At 40.8% G+C, this 18,480-nt stretch overlaps 1 protein-coding gene across 8 annotated transcripts; it reads right to left on the bottom strand.

Annotated features, from left to right (window-relative positions):
• Positions 1 to 199: 199 nt before the first annotated feature.
• SQOR (sulfide quinone oxidoreductase) lies at positions 200 to 18,252 on the bottom strand. 8 transcript variants are annotated; one of them, XM_041123702.1, is made up of 12 exons: positions 16,083 to 18,250; positions 9,821 to 10,019; positions 8,669 to 8,787; positions 7,898 to 8,149; positions 7,388 to 7,558; positions 6,805 to 6,858; positions 4,984 to 5,178; positions 3,849 to 4,058; positions 3,154 to 3,337; positions 2,183 to 2,250; positions 1,053 to 1,231; positions 200 to 655 (listed from the first exon to the last, which is right to left on the bottom strand). In XM_041123702.1, exons 4-12 carry the CDS (start codon positions 8,129 to 8,131, stop codon positions 598 to 600), a joined length of 1,353 nt encoding a protein of 450 aa, XP_040979636.1. In that variant the 5' UTR covers positions 8,132 to 8,149; positions 8,669 to 8,787; positions 9,821 to 10,019; positions 16,083 to 18,250; the 3' UTR covers positions 200 to 597. The 8 variants fall into 8 exon arrangements, with proteins under 8 accessions (XP_040979636.1, XP_040979637.1, XP_040979641.1 ...); XM_041123703.1 differs by having other exon boundaries at positions 8,669 to 8,782; XM_041123707.1 differs by lacking the exon at positions 6,805 to 6,858 and having other exon boundaries at positions 16,083 to 18,252.
• Positions 18,253 to 18,480: the final 228 nt, after the last annotated feature.

The raw sequence follows: 18,480 nt of genomic DNA, 5'->3' as shown, positions 1-18,480 counted from the left end.
CACTATGTTCTTAACCTGTGAGAGTAAAACACTATAGCAGAACTGAAGCAGCACAACTAGCCTATGTACATACACTGCTTTGGGTTCTTTCCTTTCAATAACTTGCTTGAATTTCTATAATCTAATTACGCATTAAGTATGCTTCTTGACAAAGAAATTAGGATTGATTTTGCTCTTCAAAAAATGAGAGAACAATAGGAGCTTTTCAGGCCATTTTACTAGCATTGAATTATTCTGTTAAATCCAGTGCACGCATTGACTGTGGATGTAGACAATTCTATTTAGCATCAGGGAGAAAATTTTACATATACAACAGCTTTAAAATTGATTGCTCTAGAAGATTTCGGTAGTGTTCTGTAGCTTAATGCAAGTTCAAACTCCTGTGTATGTACAGAAGTGGTTTAAGGCCTTGGTTTACATAGAAGAGCAGTGAGAGCATATGAAGGCTTAATCACTCATAAAAAAAAAAGTGAATTTAGGAGAAAAGCTTGATTAAAAAAAAAAAAAAATCAGTACTATGTGGTCCAAGAGGGAAGATACATATTGATCCATTGTAAGACCAGTCCTTTTTCTTCAAAAGGGTTTGAGAACCAGTAGTTACTTCAAGCCCAGATGCATTAGCTTCCTGACAGGAGCTGGTCCTCCCCAGTATCCCCTAGAAATGGAGAGAGTTGTTTCATCAAGTTTTCTGTATGTACTATTGAAGTAGGGTTTGCGGGGAGTGTTTTCGCCTTACTCCCATAAGAGACCATACTTGCTAAGAGATGAATGTTAGGGGTTTGTTTTGGAAAATCATCTTTGCTTCAGTGAGGTTTTCAATAGGGCAAGGGCTGCTCTTCTGTGCAATTCAACTCTATTCTGGTTGAACAAATGAACCCCTGTTAATAGCAAAGTGCCCCAAATCCTCAGAAAGTCCAGGTCTTAGTCATGACTAAGGATGTGCTTCATTTGGTCCTACTCATATTAAGGAACTAAGCCAGAACAGGTGTCTCTACCTGGCTTTTTTCTGAATGATCACAGCAGCTCTGCCTGCTCAGAATTTAAATACTTACTTAAGTAGCGCGTTCCAATAGAGAAAAGGCATCATATCGGCTTTCATATGGTACATGGTTATTCTCTCCTTGCTCTGGTCAATGGGAAAGGTCTCCAAAGGCTGAGCATTGTAGTCAAATTCTGCCAGAATCACCTTGTTGTAGCCTGTTACTAGCGGGCAGGAAGTATATCCGTCATACTGCAATGAAGAATACCCCCTTTTCATTAATCCGAATAAGGTGTAAATGCTGAGGTATTACAAGCCATATTGTTAATATTCATGTTTCAAAATAAGTTACTGGGAGGTTTCTGTGTTTATAGCACTAATACCAGGGAGTGTGGAAGGCTGCTAAGCCAATTACGGTTTAATAACCATAATACTAAGCCATTTTATTTCAAACAGACTGTAGATTTGGTTAACAATGCTTAAATTAGAACTAACCTAGAACAATAGGGCTTTGTGTCATTAATTGCTGGTTATTATTGTAACCAGCAGAATAGGTGATTAGTAGATAAGGATGAGAGCTGGTGCTGGCTTTAACAGTCAGTATATAAATGGGATCTTGAATCTAGTTGCGAGAATTTCCATAGGATTGCAGCAGTATGGATGATGATACTCAGGTTAGTAGCCCAAGGAATATTAATTCAGAGGCCATATGTAAAATGAAAGCCAAGTCCCAAAGAGAAATTTGAACATAGCTATAGGCTTAACATCTCCTGTAGTACAAAACCTTCAATTCAACTCCTTAAAAGATCGTGTTCTGTACAGAGGAGGCATGTTTAACATTGTACAGGTGTATCAAGTTGGCAAGGGTTTTCCTGGAGTAGGGATTATACTAGTCAACAGTTTTACTGTAAATAAGTCACCTGCATTAGTGAAGAACCCAGACTCATCAGCCTTTAAACTTCTTTCCACTCAGAAGTCAGGGAATTAAATAGATAGTATTTTTAATGGCAGTATCGAGAATATGAATTGTGCAACGAAATTACTATCATGATATACAGTATTTAGCCACTTTGCACCCCAGCTGCTGATGCAAAGCCCTTCCTGCCTTCCAGTTCACACGGTTTAGCTGCTTGCGAGATATCCTGCATAACAATGCAGAAAACAGTCAAGGTAACTTTTCCCTAAGATAAGATCTGTAGGTACCTTTTTAGTTGGCAACTGGTTCTTCATTACCAGGGAAATAGTTTTATCAAGCACTCCAGACTGGGCAGCTACATAAGAAAGAAAAAAAAAAAAAGAAAAAAAAAAAGTGTATTAAGGCTTTGTTTCAGGCAGCAATTATTGTCATCACTAGAGCAAACACTAGTAGCCAGGCATTTTATTGGACAATTCAGCTGTAATTGAAGTTACAATGTCAAATCAGTTTGGGAAGTTTACAGTCCCAGCTAAGAAAAAAAAAAAAAAAAATTTTGAAATAATGCTTTAGCCTCACTGTTTCCAACATGCTAAAGCTTAATGAAACTTGAGCTGTATGTTTTTAGCTTATGCCCACTCTCCTATCCTAAATTATACTTGCTCAGTCTTCCCAAACACTAAGATTGTGACAGTGAAGTTTTGTTTCATTTTGAGTGCTGTAAGGAAAGTATTCTAGACCCATTTGCTGGAACAGTTGACTATAGCGTTCTTCAAGTTACACCAATAACATACTGTATAGCCCTTCTTTTTTTCCACACTCTTAGTTGCTTTTTTTTCAGTTGTGAGACCATATGCCTAAAGTGTTTTTATATTGGACCCTATGCCTACAAGTACAGAACACGTGATCCTTCAGTAGTGACTTATCAGTTAGCTGACACATACGCATGAGCTGCTGAGATAGAGCAGAAAGTTTTGTTACTGAATGATGATGGAATGCGAGAGTATTACACTCATTTTATGCCATTCTGTGAACACAGAAAATAGCATTAGTTCATCTGTGAGGCATTTGGAACAAGAGAGCTGTGAGTTAACGGCATCAGCATGGTCTGCAGCTAATTAGTTGGCCCAGGAGACTTATGTCTTTTTGAAAGCTGGAAATAATTGAAGTCAAGACCTCAGAAGTAACAAACTAAACAAGAAGCTTACTGTCACTCTCAAACTTTTCCATTGCACACACACACACACACGTGCAACTTTACCTATGGCTGCAGCAGTTTTTGATGTTGGAAGGTTGGTGCAGTCTCCAATACCAAATACATTAGGATACTTTTTGTGTTGTAGAGTTTCCTTATCTACATCCACCCAGCCCATTTCATCTGAGACAGGACTGTTGATAAGTACATCAGGTGGCCCCATTGGGGGTGTGACATGAAGCATTTCATACTAGACAGAAAGAAAAGGCACTCAATGGCTAGTTTACCAGAGTAAGTCATACCTGTGTTGATACAAGGCAACAAGCACAGTGTGGAGAGGGGTTTTCTTGGTTGGTTTGGTGGTTGTGTTTAAAAAAACAAAACGAAACAAAACCAAGTATATAGAATGAAAATTTGCTCTCAAATTTTAAGTGCATCCTTCTATTAACATGAACCTTATCAGATACCTCCATTTAGACTGGCATAAAAGCAATTTGCCTTCCTCTGTGTACATCAGAGACATTCCCAAATTACACTGACAAGGCATACAGGAGTCCAGGCATGGTTTATGAAATACTTTTTTCCTTCTCTCCACCTTAGTTTCAAACTTTTTAATCTTCTGCTAAAGTTAGAGGTGGTAGTCTCAGGAGGAAACGGCAGTATACAATGAAGCAAACATTATGTTATTGTAGTGTGGCAGTTATGTTACAGTATATGAGGAAAAGAAATAGAACCAAACTAGAGGTCTGAAAGCTCCTGACCTGATGAACTTCAGTCACTCCAGGTTTGTCCAAGTTTTCAAACACAGCTTCCTGCTTGTCTGCTCGAACTTCTACAAGGTTGCGCTTATAGTTAACAGTAATATTCCTTTCCTTTATTATTTCAAGCAATGCATCAGCATACTTCTTAACACCAAAAATGACACCAAGTGAAGTGTTGAACATTATGTTTGCTTTGGAACGTTTTCCTGTCTGGACAGAGAGATCAAATTAGCCTTTTCTACTAAGAAACTGTGACAAGCTAGCAGAGACAAGAGAACTATGCTGCACTACTGAAGAGTTGATAGAACTATTAACGCAGTTCAACTATTAATGCAGTATTAACACTAGAACTCTTGACGTACAGCTATTTCAAACCATGTTAGATGCTAGACAAGATAATCTTTGCCCTTTCTGAGTGAGGTACTGAAGACACCCCACACAAATTGCTAGTGAGAAGAGGTGGCTGCAATTCACTGAGGAACTGCTGTATGCAGGTTAAGCACTTATAGCAGCTTAGCATTATATAGCTTTCTGAAACCCTCACTTCTATGCATTATTCAGATACTGGCCTAGTAGATAGCTCATGATACTTAAACATATATGAAGCCTGACACTTCCACTTGAAGTTGTCTTTTGTTTCCACTAAGCTTGCTTTAACAGCCTGGCTGAGACTCCTCCTCATGCCGAGACAGTGCACCACAAGGAGGAAGCATAGGCACTTTTCAGACTAGCAGAAAGACAAATGGCAACAGGTATTAAGTACTTAAAGCAACAAGAATTACTTAATTCCAGCCAGCGTTATTTTAGCATACCACCTAAAGTTATAAATTAGGCTGAGAACAGTTGGATCTGTAGCTCACCAGAAGCAGGATACGCAGTTGTTTCCTTATGGATTCTGAATTCTACAAGTTTCTCCAGTATTGAATATATGCTAAATATTTATGTACAATTCAGTTAGCTTCACTTATTATACATTAATAATAGAAAAAGCAACTCGGTCACTTTAATTTAATAATCCTGAGTCACATTCCTCTCGTGTGGTTTTTGTTTGTTTTAAAGATAATATGAATGCCTTAGAACAAGCCTTCCTTCCAACTGTGGGAACAAGCACTGGCAGAGAGAATAGAATACTTACTTTCCTCCAGTAGGCCTCTGATAAATACATGATCTTCTGAGGAGCCCCTGCACACTTCACTGGTGTATTGGGAAAAGTGAAGATAGCATTTCCTTCCTTGAAATCTTGTAAAGCTTTCCATGTTTTCTCTACCGTATGAACTGAATAATTGGAACCTATTTTAGGGTGATGAAAACCCTCAGGCAAGCCTTTGATCTAAGAAAATGAAATTAAAGTACAGATGGCAAAAATTCTGTCATCATCACCAAGTATTAAATGGAGACTTGAGAAATAGCTATTTAAGAAGACTCTAGCAAAAAGAAAGCCCATACATACTTTCTAGTTGGCATTTTTGAAAATAAGCCTAGCAATCAAACATATTTCCATTAGTAGATGATTTAGTAGATGTAACATTTACTGAAATGACTCTGGTCTGCAACATCTGTTGCATAAGTGTTCAGTGCAGACCTAGATCCAAGTTTTTGTAGACTAGTGCATGAAATTCAGGGTAAGAATAGATAAAGTCACTGCCACATCATCATAAGTAAAAATGTTAAAAAAAAAAAAAAAAAAAAAGGTGTTATGAACATTTATAAGCTGAATGAAACTTTTCAGTAGTCGGATTACAGATACCTGTACTTCCTAGGGTTATTTTGTTTTAACTCAACTGTCTCCAATAATTATTTCCCTACTACTCCTACTACGCCTGAGCATCTGCTTTTGAGAAAGGGAGTTGTCCCCATTTCAAAATAATGGATTGCAGAAATTCTGTGAGAAAACAGACTCATGTTACATGCACTGCAATGTGTTTGGGACATTACAGTCCACACCAGGAAGTATACTGTTGGTGAAGACAAGTAGGAGAAACCATCCCTCTTTTCAAACTGGCTACTTTCATTTTAAAGCCATATGAATCTGTTACTATGAATTTTATTCACTACAGAGTAATAGTGATTAACTGTATCACATGGCTTCTAATTACTGAATACTGAATTTAGTTTTATCAGGTTGTACTGAAGAGAGATATATGAAGACTGAGAGGGTCACTGAACACAATACAACTCTTCATTCCACAGACCTAATCACCAGAGTTTATCTGGTGTGACTATAGTTAACTGAGTTCTTGCTTTCCAGATACCTTGGAAGCTTTTCAGAGAGATATTCAAATATATTATCAGGTACTACTACATCATATACAGGTCAGGTTAAAACCACAAGAACCAAATCACTCAAACATCTCGCCTTTGTGTTTTCCTCCTCCTGCGTATCACTAGGGTCATTCTTGTGCCATAAAATGGTATTAACATTTTCCTCTGAGCACCACCATATAAAGTGTACAGGAAGCCTAATAAATGGGAATGGCCCCAGGGCCTGTTTAAGCACAAGCATGGTAACTCAGCTGGTTCCTTTTGAAGTGCATCCTTTAAGAAAGGTGAGGGTGGGTCAAATTAATTCTGCAGGACAGATTTTACTGACTGCTGTGTATTCCTCACTTCTGTTTACATTAGAGATGCTTTAGACTACAGCCAGCATACCTTATTATTTCGTTATTACAGACTGCCTTTAAGTTCTGGATTTAACTTGCTGCCCCATCTTCTGATACTGCCACAGAGATGGAACAAAGCTGTCTTAAAAGACCTTCCCAAGGGTAATTTGGGTTATTACATAGAGATCTGTGGAAGGAATAAAGTCATTAGGCTGTCTTCTGGCTCTTTAATTCGTATTAGCGTTCAATATCTTGCAGTAAAAAAAGTGTACTGAAAAGCCATTTACTTTAGTGAATCACGAGGGTATGTAATGCCATTAAAACTAGTAAAAACATGATAACTGTAAAACAAATACCTTTTCATAATGCAGACTAATCCCAAGAGCAATTATCAGATACTTGTAAGATACCTGTTGTGTAAAGGAAAAAAGTATTTTAGACAAAACCCAAACCCCAAAATTACCTCAAAGCAAATTTAAGTTGCCTGACAGCAACAGAGTCATAAGGGAAGGACATGGAGGGTGCATTAGTAATGTAAATGTTAAGCTCTAAGAATAATTTGTAGTTAAAATGCTAACTGCATTATGAGTTATACACACAGCCCTTGCTATACATAAAACCAAGTGTCTGGAGCAAAATATTCTCTCTATTGTGTTCAGTTCACTATAAACAGGGAAAAGACTTATGATAATGATATTTTAAGTTGATGTTATTCTAACCTAGTTATCTACAACAAATTTTTATTAGGAACAGATTTTAGGATCAAGTACTTCTCATAAGACTAGGGGAATTTCCTGGCCTCCTAGATGCTGGAAGAAGGTCTTGCTCAATAGGCATTTCCAAGGGGATCTGCAGGAAATGGACAGACAACTCATGACATAGAATAAGAGACTAAGAAGAATAACTTTTGTTTTGTTTGTTTGTTTTTTACATTATTACCTTAATATCATTCTCCAGCCAGATGCAGTTCTTATCTGGATCCAATGCTGTAACTCGAGATTTGATCCACTCAACACCTTTAGGCATTACACTTCCTGTTGGACGCGCAGAAGTTGCCAGCTGCTTTGCACCACCGCCAACGAGGGTCCACAGTGGCTGATAGTAATGAGTCTGAAAGAAACGTTCAAATGGATGTTTAAGAACTGTTTAAAGGGACTTTAAGAAGAAGGCACATCACTCCAAACAGGAAGCAATGTGCTCTTAACATTGTATTATTCTTAACAAAAGAAGCTGTATAAATAAGAATTTTGCATGACAAAGCTGGAGGGATGCATGCATCTCTATCATGGAGCAACAAATTTCTTGCAAAGCCTTCTAAAAGATGGCTAGTTGGCTTCCTCTCCACACTTAAAAACATGTGGGGTTGGAAAAGGGTGAGAATCAGACCAATCTGGTCACACCTGTAAAACGCTTATTCTTTTCAACGCTTTACAGTCAAGGAAGACTTACCTTACTCGGCTCAACAACAGCCACGTTTCCTGCCCCCACTTTCCTCTTCATCCGCGCGCTCATGGTGATTCCACCAGTGCCTCCACCCAACACAAGTACTTCATAATAATCCTTGGCAGCACACCTGGCTGCTGTGTGTAAGCCGAAGGAGCTCATCTTCTCCATTCCCGGTTTCCGCAGCCGTACACCAGGACGGAGACAGGAACAGGAGGACACTACTCCAATTGCTGACATCTTTCAGTAAGTGGGAAGCTATAAGATAAGGAAAGGCACCAGTAACAATTACAGAATGTAGAATTTATATTTATTTATATGCCTGGATGAGTATTCAGGGCAAGAATTATAATACTAAACCGTTGTTGCAGCTAAACCACTAATTTACAAATGGATTGTAATCAATTGGGGGGGGGGGGGGGGGGGGGGGTATATCATGGCCTCCACCAGGAAACTGAAATTTCATAGAAGCAAATGAATTCTAACAAAGCATAAGAACATTTTCTGGTTATTGTGGCAGGAAAGTGTATCTGATCCTATAGTACAGGCAATGCATATGCTGTAACTCCAGCTATAATACTACAATCCTGGACAGGAGTGCCACAAAAAAGGAACAAGAATTTGCTAGGCGTTGTAGATCACTGAAATACTGAACAAGGTAGTTGTGTGAACATACTGAGTGCCTTTCCACTAACTGTAATGTGTCAGTCAAACACATCATTACATTTGTATTTTAATGTTAGGATGTACCAGCACAAACGCACACATCAGACATACCCCTTCTCGCTGCCTCCCAGGGGTGCAAGCCATTAGAGTAAGCATGCCAAGTTCTATGGTGCTTTGAGCAAGGGCATGTGTATTAGTCTATTCTTGCAGGAGAAGTAGTGAGCCCTAAGCTTGATAGGAAAACAAAGTTCCATGAAACAAGAGTTTACATCTTCCTAGATGTGGGATCTTTGAGTATAGCCAAAACACTTAGTTCTCTATCCATGGTCACCTCTTAGCTTTTACATCAGCAAAGTAGCTGGAAACAAAGGTCAGAAACCTACTTATCCTTGCTACAGCTGCACCTTGTCGCCTGACAACTGAGAGCCAGAACCCTAAAGCGTGATATATCTCAACAACCGTAGCACTGGATATGCAATTGTGTTACCTAGAAGACAGTCAGGGCTAACCCACATTTCCCTCCCTCTGCTGGAGTGAACAAGAGCTTCTCCTGTTTTAAATCCATTGTTTGCACATGCTGAATATCAGTTTTTAGCTTTTCAATGATAAAACAGGTATAAACTCATTTTAGTTCAGTTCCTTATTGCCACGTTGCCAATAAAGAATGAGTAAGCATTCTAACAGCAACTTACGACAAGACTTTCCTGTGTTCTATACCTGCTCCCTTTTGTTTAATTTCTTGAGTCATCAGGCAAGAACTCCAGCTTTTTCACTTTAAAAGGGTAGAACTCATTTATGGTATTTACAGACGGGAGTTTGAAAACTAAACTAGAAACCTTCAATATTTTAAAGAAAATCTTCCAAGGTCAGCTTCAAAAATTCTCCAATTGAGATTCATTCTGCACCTTCATGTGCTATCTTAACATCCCTCATCGCTGTGTACCCCAAATTCTTTATGAAGTCCCATTATTAATCCCTACAGTACAATTAATTTGGAACAGAGAGAGAAAATCTCAGAAGTGTCCACTGTAGAAACAATCATTTTGTTTTACAGGAAGTTTCCAAGATGCAGACATATTCTTCCCATCCCCTTCCCCATTCAAAATAAAAACACCCAACTCTAGAATAAGTTAGTTTCAAATAACTTAGTTTCACTTTAGAAGGCTGTTTATCATCTGTCTAGTGGAGGCAGTTATTTAAAGATGTGGAAAGACCACTCAAGCAAAGGGAGGAAGTTGTTCTAGCCCTAGAAATAAAAGTTACCTGATGGAGATGTGTCCTGCTTTCTCCAAGTCAGAGAGAGATGAATGGTGAAGAGTAAGTTTTGCAACTTCTGTTTGCAAAACAGTTTTAAGAGGGACATCCTGTTTCCGGAAGTTCATGAACGCAGGATATTGCTTTGGGTTTTATTAAATACACAGAACAGGCACAGCGGCCTACTGGTTGACAACACACAGCACGTCTGGACCAAGAGAACAAGACTTCATTTTTGTAATGCTAACTAAGGAACAATTATCCTCTCTAACAAAACAGATTTTGAAGTAAGCATGCTTATAAACACACACAAGATGCGTCTTAACTAACAGCAGCCTAACTGATGAGAATGCAGTATTGTATTGCTTCGAAGTTGCTTCAAAGTATACAGAAATGAACAATCTGAAGTGTCATTTGTAGACAGCTGTTTTAAAAAGAACAGCAAAATTCTTCATATTAAACTCTCAAGTTAGCAGCTGTACGACTGAGTCAGTCAACAACACATCGACCCTCTACTTTGGACACTGGAGATAAAGGAACAGGGGAATTACAGAACAAAAATGAAGGTAAAGGGGAAAATTTGTAATTAGCCTCCTGAACTGAGCTGAAATTTTAAGCTTTTACAAGACCATTTTAACACACAGCACACTTACCTATCATCCTTTAGACTATGAACAACAAAACACAACAGTTGATACTAGCCTTATGTAGTGTGAAATCACATGCCTAATGAAGATTCGTATACAAGTCTTAAAGCACTGCCTAGAAAGGTAAAGCCTACAATACACTTCTCCACCTTAGTGAGTGCTCTGCTTAGCCTGAGACAGTTCTGCTGTTTAAAACTAGTTCTGTTACCAAGAGAGGAAAATCTGTTCTACAAATGCATTCAGGACAGTGGTTTGTTACAGCGTCAGCAGCTTGTGCAACGCTACTGCAGCACAACTCACCTAGCACCACATAAAAATCAGGGTGATGTGACTCATGGTAAGTCCACAGAAAATGTCATTTCTACCAGGAGAGCTAACATTTCAAAGCTTTCTCCCCTACCCCCCAACTCATTTTTTGAAAACAGACTGTTTTTAAACAGACTTAGCTTGAAGATAGTCAGTGACTGGCACACCTCCATTCATAAATCCCTTTTCCCTTTTACTGTAAGGCTATTTGTTTGCATGCTTTTAGAATAAGTCTGTTTAATACTGAAGAAAATGCACTTTTAAAAAATCAACAGTTAAGACTGACCAGGAGAGTTCAGTATCACTTAGCATTTGAATGCCATTAAGCAGGTTAAGGTAGTACAAACATAAAAATAGTGACTTTTCAGTTAAAAAAAAAAAAAAAGGAAATAGAAAACACTGTTTTCCAGAGTTAGTGGCTTATATCCCCTTAAGAGATTGAGAAAACAAACCATAAAGAACTATCTTCATTAAGCTGTACTTAAAAAACAAATAAGTGACATTTCTACAAGCATCATTGAGGAAATGAATTGGTTACCAACTTTTTTTTAACTTTTCTTTAAAGAAGAACCTTGCTGAAAATAGGCTTATTAGGTAATGCATTACAATTTGATATTTTTGTGTATTCTAACCAATTCCAATCTCTATCCAAGAAAACAGCAGATTCAACAGAATAAGCGTGCCTCAGCCAGTTCTGTGCAGGATCCAAACCAGAGCAGCTGAAATCCACCTAACTGCATTCATTACACTTTTTGCTATAACCTACCATCCAGCCTATAAACAGGCTCAAAGTGTAGAAGTTACCTTTGGCTACAGTTCTCCATGTATTAATGGCCACAAGTAACTAAAATCAACCTCTATGCAATAAACACACAGACAACAAAAATACAATGCTGACAAATCACAAGAGAGTGGTTAATTACAAGCACCAAAATTCAACCTCTTCTCACATGCACTCATTCGGTCCACCAGCTGATCTAACATGGAAGGCACTTAGTCACAATTAATTCTGCAGTATTACCCACGTAGAGGAGGTATCACAGAACAGGTACATCCTCAGACCCAAGGGACACACGCAGAATACCAAGTGCTACAAGCCATTCTCTTGTCAGGTCTATAGATTCACATCCAGTAAACAAGCCCTGAGACACAGCTAGTGCCTAGAAGAAACATTTAACTTAAGTGTGACACAGAGGCACTGCGGACGACTACACGTTCTTCCTTTCTGGAGTATCTATCGTATGCTTAGCTCCCAAGACTGACTACTTCACCGAGCCTGTTTGTGAACAATCTATTGCAGGGAGTTAGAACAAATGAAGTTGGAGAAGTCTTACTAGCAAGAGTAAAGATCATTGCAACTATCCTCTTAACAGTTGGCCACGGATTAACAGTTCAAATACTCCACCCATGCACAAACACTCGGCAGCTCCAGCGTGCTAACACGGCAGGCAGCAGTTTTTCACCCCGATGCAAAGCCTGCACGCCGCGCGTATCGACCTCACGACAGCGAAACTGTTCCGGCCTCCGAGCCAGCCGCCCAGCGGGTCGAGGCGCACGGGTCTGGCTGTCGCCCGACTCGGACACCCCGCGGCACCAGAGGCAGCAAACACAGCCCTGGCAGGTGCTGCCTTTCCGTGAACCCAGCCCCGCACCCAAGGTGAGGTACCGCGCAGCTCGGCGCCTGCTGCTGCCGGGGACGCCCCAGTTCTGAACAGCAATGGCTGTGGGTGCCGCAAAGGACGCGCGAGGCCCCTGCTGCACCCCGCTTCTCCTCGCCCATCCCCGAGTCCCGAGGTACCCCGTCCTGCAGGAAACCCCAAAGCAGGGGTGCCTCCCTCGGCCGCGCTCAGACGGGCCGCCGCTGCCGCCGCAGAGCCCGCAGGCTGCCCCGCCGGGCACGGCCCTCCCGCCCCGGGGCCGCCTCCCCCTTCGGCCCGTCCGCCAGGGCGAACCCGGGACCTCCGCTCCCTCACGGCTGGGCTGACCCCCTCGGCCCCGAGCGCCAGGGCGGCTCCCCGTCCTCCCCTCTCACGCCAGGGCGGGCGGGCGGGCCGGCCGGCCCCGAGCTGCGGCCCCCCACACTTGCCTGCCTGTTGCGCCGAGCGCTGAGGAGAAGGGCGGGGGAAAAGGACCGCGCCGCCGCCCCGTGCGCGATAAGCGCCGGGTCCTGTCAGCGGGAGCGGCGGGGCGGAGCTCGGCCAGCACCCCGCGGGCAAAGGCCGGGGTCCGGCCGGAGGGCAGGCGGGCTCGGCCCGGCCCGGCCCGGCCCGGCCCGGGCGGTGCGTGCGCAGCAGCCGGTGGTCGTGAAGCTTGTTGGGCGCTGCGCCTCCGCGAGGTGCCGTGCCAGCCGGTGCTGCCAACTTTCAGTCGGATATCTGATCTCACTTCAAGATCCAAAACCCATTATCGCAGCTGCCAGCACTCAAAGGAAAGCTGAGCAGACTTCAGCATCACAGCAGCTTTGCCTGCGGGTTTGCGTTAATCTTTTTTCCCCTAAATGTCCTTCCGTCTTCAAACCAATTGCTCTTGCAGCTTGCTGTCTCAAAAATCAGACCTGAGCCTGGAATCCCACCACGTTAAAAAAATACATGAAATATTAAGAAACAAAGGTAAGTCAAACTATTAGAGTACTAAGCTGAAATCAGGGTGCAACTCACCTGCATGCATGGAGAAAGAGGATCCTTCCAGCTGCAGTACAAGCAGAGAGTAGGGCTGCCATCTCTTGTTTCTATCCAGCTAACTGCAGCCCACTGCTGAGCCAAGCTTTAAAATGTTTTTCCCCAAAAACTTTATAGGGCCTTTTGATTTATGGCATGGTGACAGCGTGAAGTAATAACAGCTGTTAATCCACTGAGCCATGTTTGTCAAGCCAAAAAAAGTCATGTGAAGATCAGCACTGAGAGTAACATACACAGACAAAATTACTTGTGCCAACTCATATGCATCAAGCAACCAACAGCTCCAAACCATGTGTCAGGCCATTTCCTTCTCAGGCTCAACCTTCCTCTCTTAGCACAAAGTTTCTGCACAGGCAAAACTACTCAGCTGATACACAGCCAACTATGGAAAGCTATAAAGAATGGGGGAAAGGCATTCAGGAGTTAAATGGGAAGATACCACAAGGCTCTTACATTGTCTGCATGCAATTGAGAAGCAGAAGGGAACAAGACATTGTGCAGGGTGCCCATCTAAAAAGTAGTACCTGTGTCAGTCCCCTGGTGCATCCAGGCACGCACACTGCAATCATGTCCTGCGCTTCCAAACAAGAACAGTTTCTCTGTCCCAGCTCCACAGCTGTCATTCGTTCAGCTCAAGTGTATTACCACTCCTCACGGCCAGCCAGTGGCAAGCTGGCTAATACTCTTAGCTTGCTTGTGCCACTTGCCCTATGCTTGGTGTTACTTTGAGCTTCTATTTATAGAAAAGAAGCTTCAGTTGCTTTTCTCGGCTTACGGCTGAAGGCCAATAATCGTAAAGTCAAGCCTGACAATTTACCTCTGTTCTCACAGATGCTCCTGCCAGGTACAGAGGTTGCTGGAGATGAGGCCACAGCACTTAACATCTGAATTAGAACGACTCATTTTGCCTGCTTGTAAAAACCCACACTGTCAGTGACTGTTCTCACAGAAAATACACAAAGCAAGTTTAGCCAAAAGATATCATTAATTTTGACAGGATACAAGTTACCCTTTCAGAGGAACTTCTCAGTATTTAGTCGTCCCATACAGGTATGTAAGGTTTCTGTAAATGCTTTCCACAGCTACGTAGAACCAGCTACACCAGGCTAAAATGTGTAAACATAAAAGAAAGCAAGCCCAAAGTCAAAAGGCCTCCGAAACAAACTATTTTTTCCTGTTGCTTGCATAAGACTTGGCACATCTAATAGTAGTTCCACAGAAGATCTGCACAACGTTCTACACAAAAGCACTGTCACATAAATAAACCCTCCCTCCCAATTTTTGTCGAATGCCTTCCCTTTTCTCACTTCTGAGTGCATCTGAAAACAAACCCCTAATACATGTGCTTCTGTAAGTTTTGAAACAAACTTTGACTCCAATCCTAAATCTGGACCCCTGCCAACCCCTGATCTAAACTCAGCTGCATATTTGGCTGGCACCGGCCTAGAAGTCCCACCTAGAACCACTTAGCATAGGTCACTCACTTCAGGCTGACGTAAACCAAAATCACAACTACAGTAGCTGTAACCTAATGACCACCAATACTTTGATATCTGAACTTTATCAGGTTACCTATAAGCAGCAACCCTAAACCTTAATCTAGTGGTCCTTTTCTATAGACAGAAAAATAGCAAAATAATTAAATTTGAATTAAAAAAACCCAAACACTTACTAGATCAATAATTAATAATAAATAAATGACCTCTGATAACAGTGCATTCCCATGTAGAGGCAAAGGCTCATTTTTCAGAGCTGCTGAACACCTACATTTTCACAGATTTTAATGGACAGAAAATGTACTGGGAGAAGACACAATCAGTGTCTTTAAAAATACGACACAGAGATTAGACATCTTTGTTGATAAGAGTGACTTCTCTCAAGAGAAAAAAACCCATAGTTTACAGTCACATGTTTTAAAACACCCAGACTGCTCATTTTCCTAATTTCTAGGAGCTTCCTGACTTCCTGTTCCCAGCTGCCCCGGTATAGTCAAAGTACAGCCTTTTTTCCACATTTTTTGTTCTAAGAGACAGCCTCATCTTTTTTTTTTTTTTTTTTTTTTTTAAACATATATATTTAGGATTGTCTTCAAATATTAAAATACTTTCTTTATGCTCCCATGCATATTTCCCCACAGACTTCTTACAGAGATAGTCTGCAATTTTAATAAAGAAATTACTTAAATGAGTACCTTAACTTTGAAACAGAACACATAAACCAAACATGAAGAAACTACTCGCCTGTAGCACAAAGCCCTCCTGCAGCTGCAGAGAGTGCTGCCTAACCCTCCCGCAACAGCAAAGTCCAGGCAGGATGAGAGGATGGAAGCTGCTCTGCGAGGGCTGGGCACACGCTGCCTGGTTGCACGCCTCCTCAGAGCCACCAGCACCCCAGGGTGGCTGTGGAAGCTATGGGTAACACTCCCTGCTCACCAGGCAACTGGGCTTTCCTGGGTGGCTGTGGAAGCTATGGGTAACACTCCCTGCTCACCAGGCAACTGGGCTTTCCTGGGAAGCCCAGAGCATGCACCTCCTGGCCTGTTAATTATACTGACCTCTCCACAGGACATCTCCATGTCTGTCTATGCTTAGACTGCGAGTTCTCCAGGATGGGGATTATTCTTCCGTGGAAAGTGCCTACCTGACAGTGAGCACAATCTCAAATGAATTCTAGTAACACTGGGTGATGTAGAAGAAAAGCAGTAATTTCCTCACATCATCTTTGATATTTTTTCTTGGAGATATTCTTCTTCTGGCATACCTCTAAATCATAGCATCTGTAAGGCTAACAAAAAATAAGCAGTAGTAAAAGCAAAAAAAAAGTAGAAGCAAAACAGAGTAAGAAATACATTCTCATGCATAATTTACCAAAATTCTACCCAATTTTAAAGACTGGAAAACTAGCAACTTCAGTTGAGCGCTGAAGGGGTGAAACATTGGTTTCAGATAGCAGCGGGGTGGCAAAGAGTTCACATTAACTGTTCTATTATTACTCTGGCCGGCTGTATTTACATGGGAGGATATTATTCTTTACATGAGTTCCAGGTGACAGAAGAGAAGTCTTGCTTATCAAGGCAATAAACTTTATTGCTAGTTTACAGATATAGTGCTTTCCTGACCAGTACATGTAGAGATGGTCCTGCTTTCACAGTAGCGCTGGGATGTATTTTCACTGCAACACATGAAACAAAATAGATCAGCCTTATCTTTTGTCTTACATCTCGGTGTGAATGACAGTGCAAAATTACAGTGAATTACTGCTTTAGAGACTACTGCCTTTGCATGGGTACAAGTTTTGAAATTATTCTTCATCAAGCTTTAAATTATCTGCCTCATTAAGTTGCAAGTTTGTCAAAGCTGAATAAATTTGTTGCAACTTTTCCAGTTGCCATGGAGGGTGTTCTATTTCCTTTCTTACACCCCATGGCTTGACATCACCGACATAACAGATAGACAGGAGCAAAACCAAGAAGGAAATATTGAGTTACCAGGTAGGGCCAACATCTGTGCTTTAAAGCTACGCAACACTTCATGATTATGGACTTGAGTTAATCATAACCTCCCAGATCTGCAGTCGCCAACAGTTACTGCCTGGAGGAAAACAGTTAAAATTCTCCACACCAGCACTGTTGTGACACTGTCAGGTACCAATAACAGAGATGTTCTTCCCATCAGTTTTAGTTTGATCACCTATATAGAGAATATTTGAGAAAACTAAACTCGTCACACCATAAGAGTTCTTGGCTGCACTGGTATCACAAAGGGATGGTTTGAAGACATAAATCGGTGATAGTGGGGATGTGACTGTCCAGTTTTGGTGCCCATTTTTCTACAAATCACTTTGCCAAGGACTGAGAAAAGTAAAGTAAGTACAAGTGTACCTCAAATTACTGGAAAGCAGTGATATTTGTGCCAAAACCAACTGTTTACTTCAACTTAAGCTTACACTTTGATTTAAAAATAAATAAATGAATTAATAAATAAATCAAATCATCTTTGCTACCTTCACATGCTTCCTTAGTAAGAAACTTAGTGCATACTGTTTTGCCTAGCATGAATAGCTGTATTAATATTTATGCTGCTAGTCTGTATTCTTAAGAGATTTACATCACTAAGTCCTGCAAAGTTTTTAGCAGTAATTTAGTTATATTCACACAACTAATCCAACAAAGATCAAACAACCAATCAGATTTAATGAGACTTGAAAAAAATTGACCCCTGCAAGGTGAAGCATGAAAGCGCCAAGCTCAGAATTAAAATAAAGAACAGCCAGCAGTGTTGCAAAGCAAGCAGCAGGTAGTAGAAGTATCTACTGAAGCATAATTTGGAATAAACCAGCCAGAGAACTCTCTCAGCTGCTAGAATCCCAACAGAACAGCTGTAGAAACATCCTTTACATTATTATTTATGCTATTATCACTTAGGTCACAGCACACAGAATGAAACAAGATAAAATAATTCTGTAGCCATTTTGCAAAAGGAAACAAATATTTGTCTTATGAACATGGCAAAACTACCACTATTAGTGAAAAAGCCAGATTTCACTGGATTAAAAATCAGCTCACATAAAGCTGTATGGCTATAGGTGGGGGAACCCAAATTAAGCATCCAGGTTAACAACAGCAAAGATAAAAGCATGGGAAACCAAGATTCCCCAGTTAGCAATGGTAATTCCTAAATTTGTAGAATCTTACAAAATAAAAATTCAAAGAGTTATTGCACAGTTAAGTGTCTTACTTCTGCTGCTATGACTTGCTAGTTTAAAAACAAGTGAGTACACCGGGTATGAAACAGTAAAAAAAACAATCAAACAAACAAAGAAAAAACCCCCCAAAACCTGTTTTAAAGCTGTCATTTTATCTGTTTCTAAAAAAGATGCAGATAGCTGCACCTCCTCATGTGGATGGAATAAAAAGTCAGTAAGAAAATGTCTAACACTACCACATTTATCTACTTGATCAGGAATTTTTTATAAAATCAAGCAAGACTAAATGTATACAGTAATAGAAATTACTCTAGCAGTGCATATTAATGCAAGC

Source organism: Aquila chrysaetos, chromosome 5 (genome assembly GCF_900496995.4).
Source record: "Aquila chrysaetos chrysaetos chromosome 5, bAquChr1.4, whole genome shotgun sequence".
Classification (NCBI taxonomy): Eukaryota; Metazoa; Chordata; class Aves; order Accipitriformes; family Accipitridae; genus Aquila; species Aquila chrysaetos.
The sequence above is the reverse complement of the archived record's forward strand: the minus strand, read 5'-3'. Positions and strand labels throughout refer to the sequence as shown.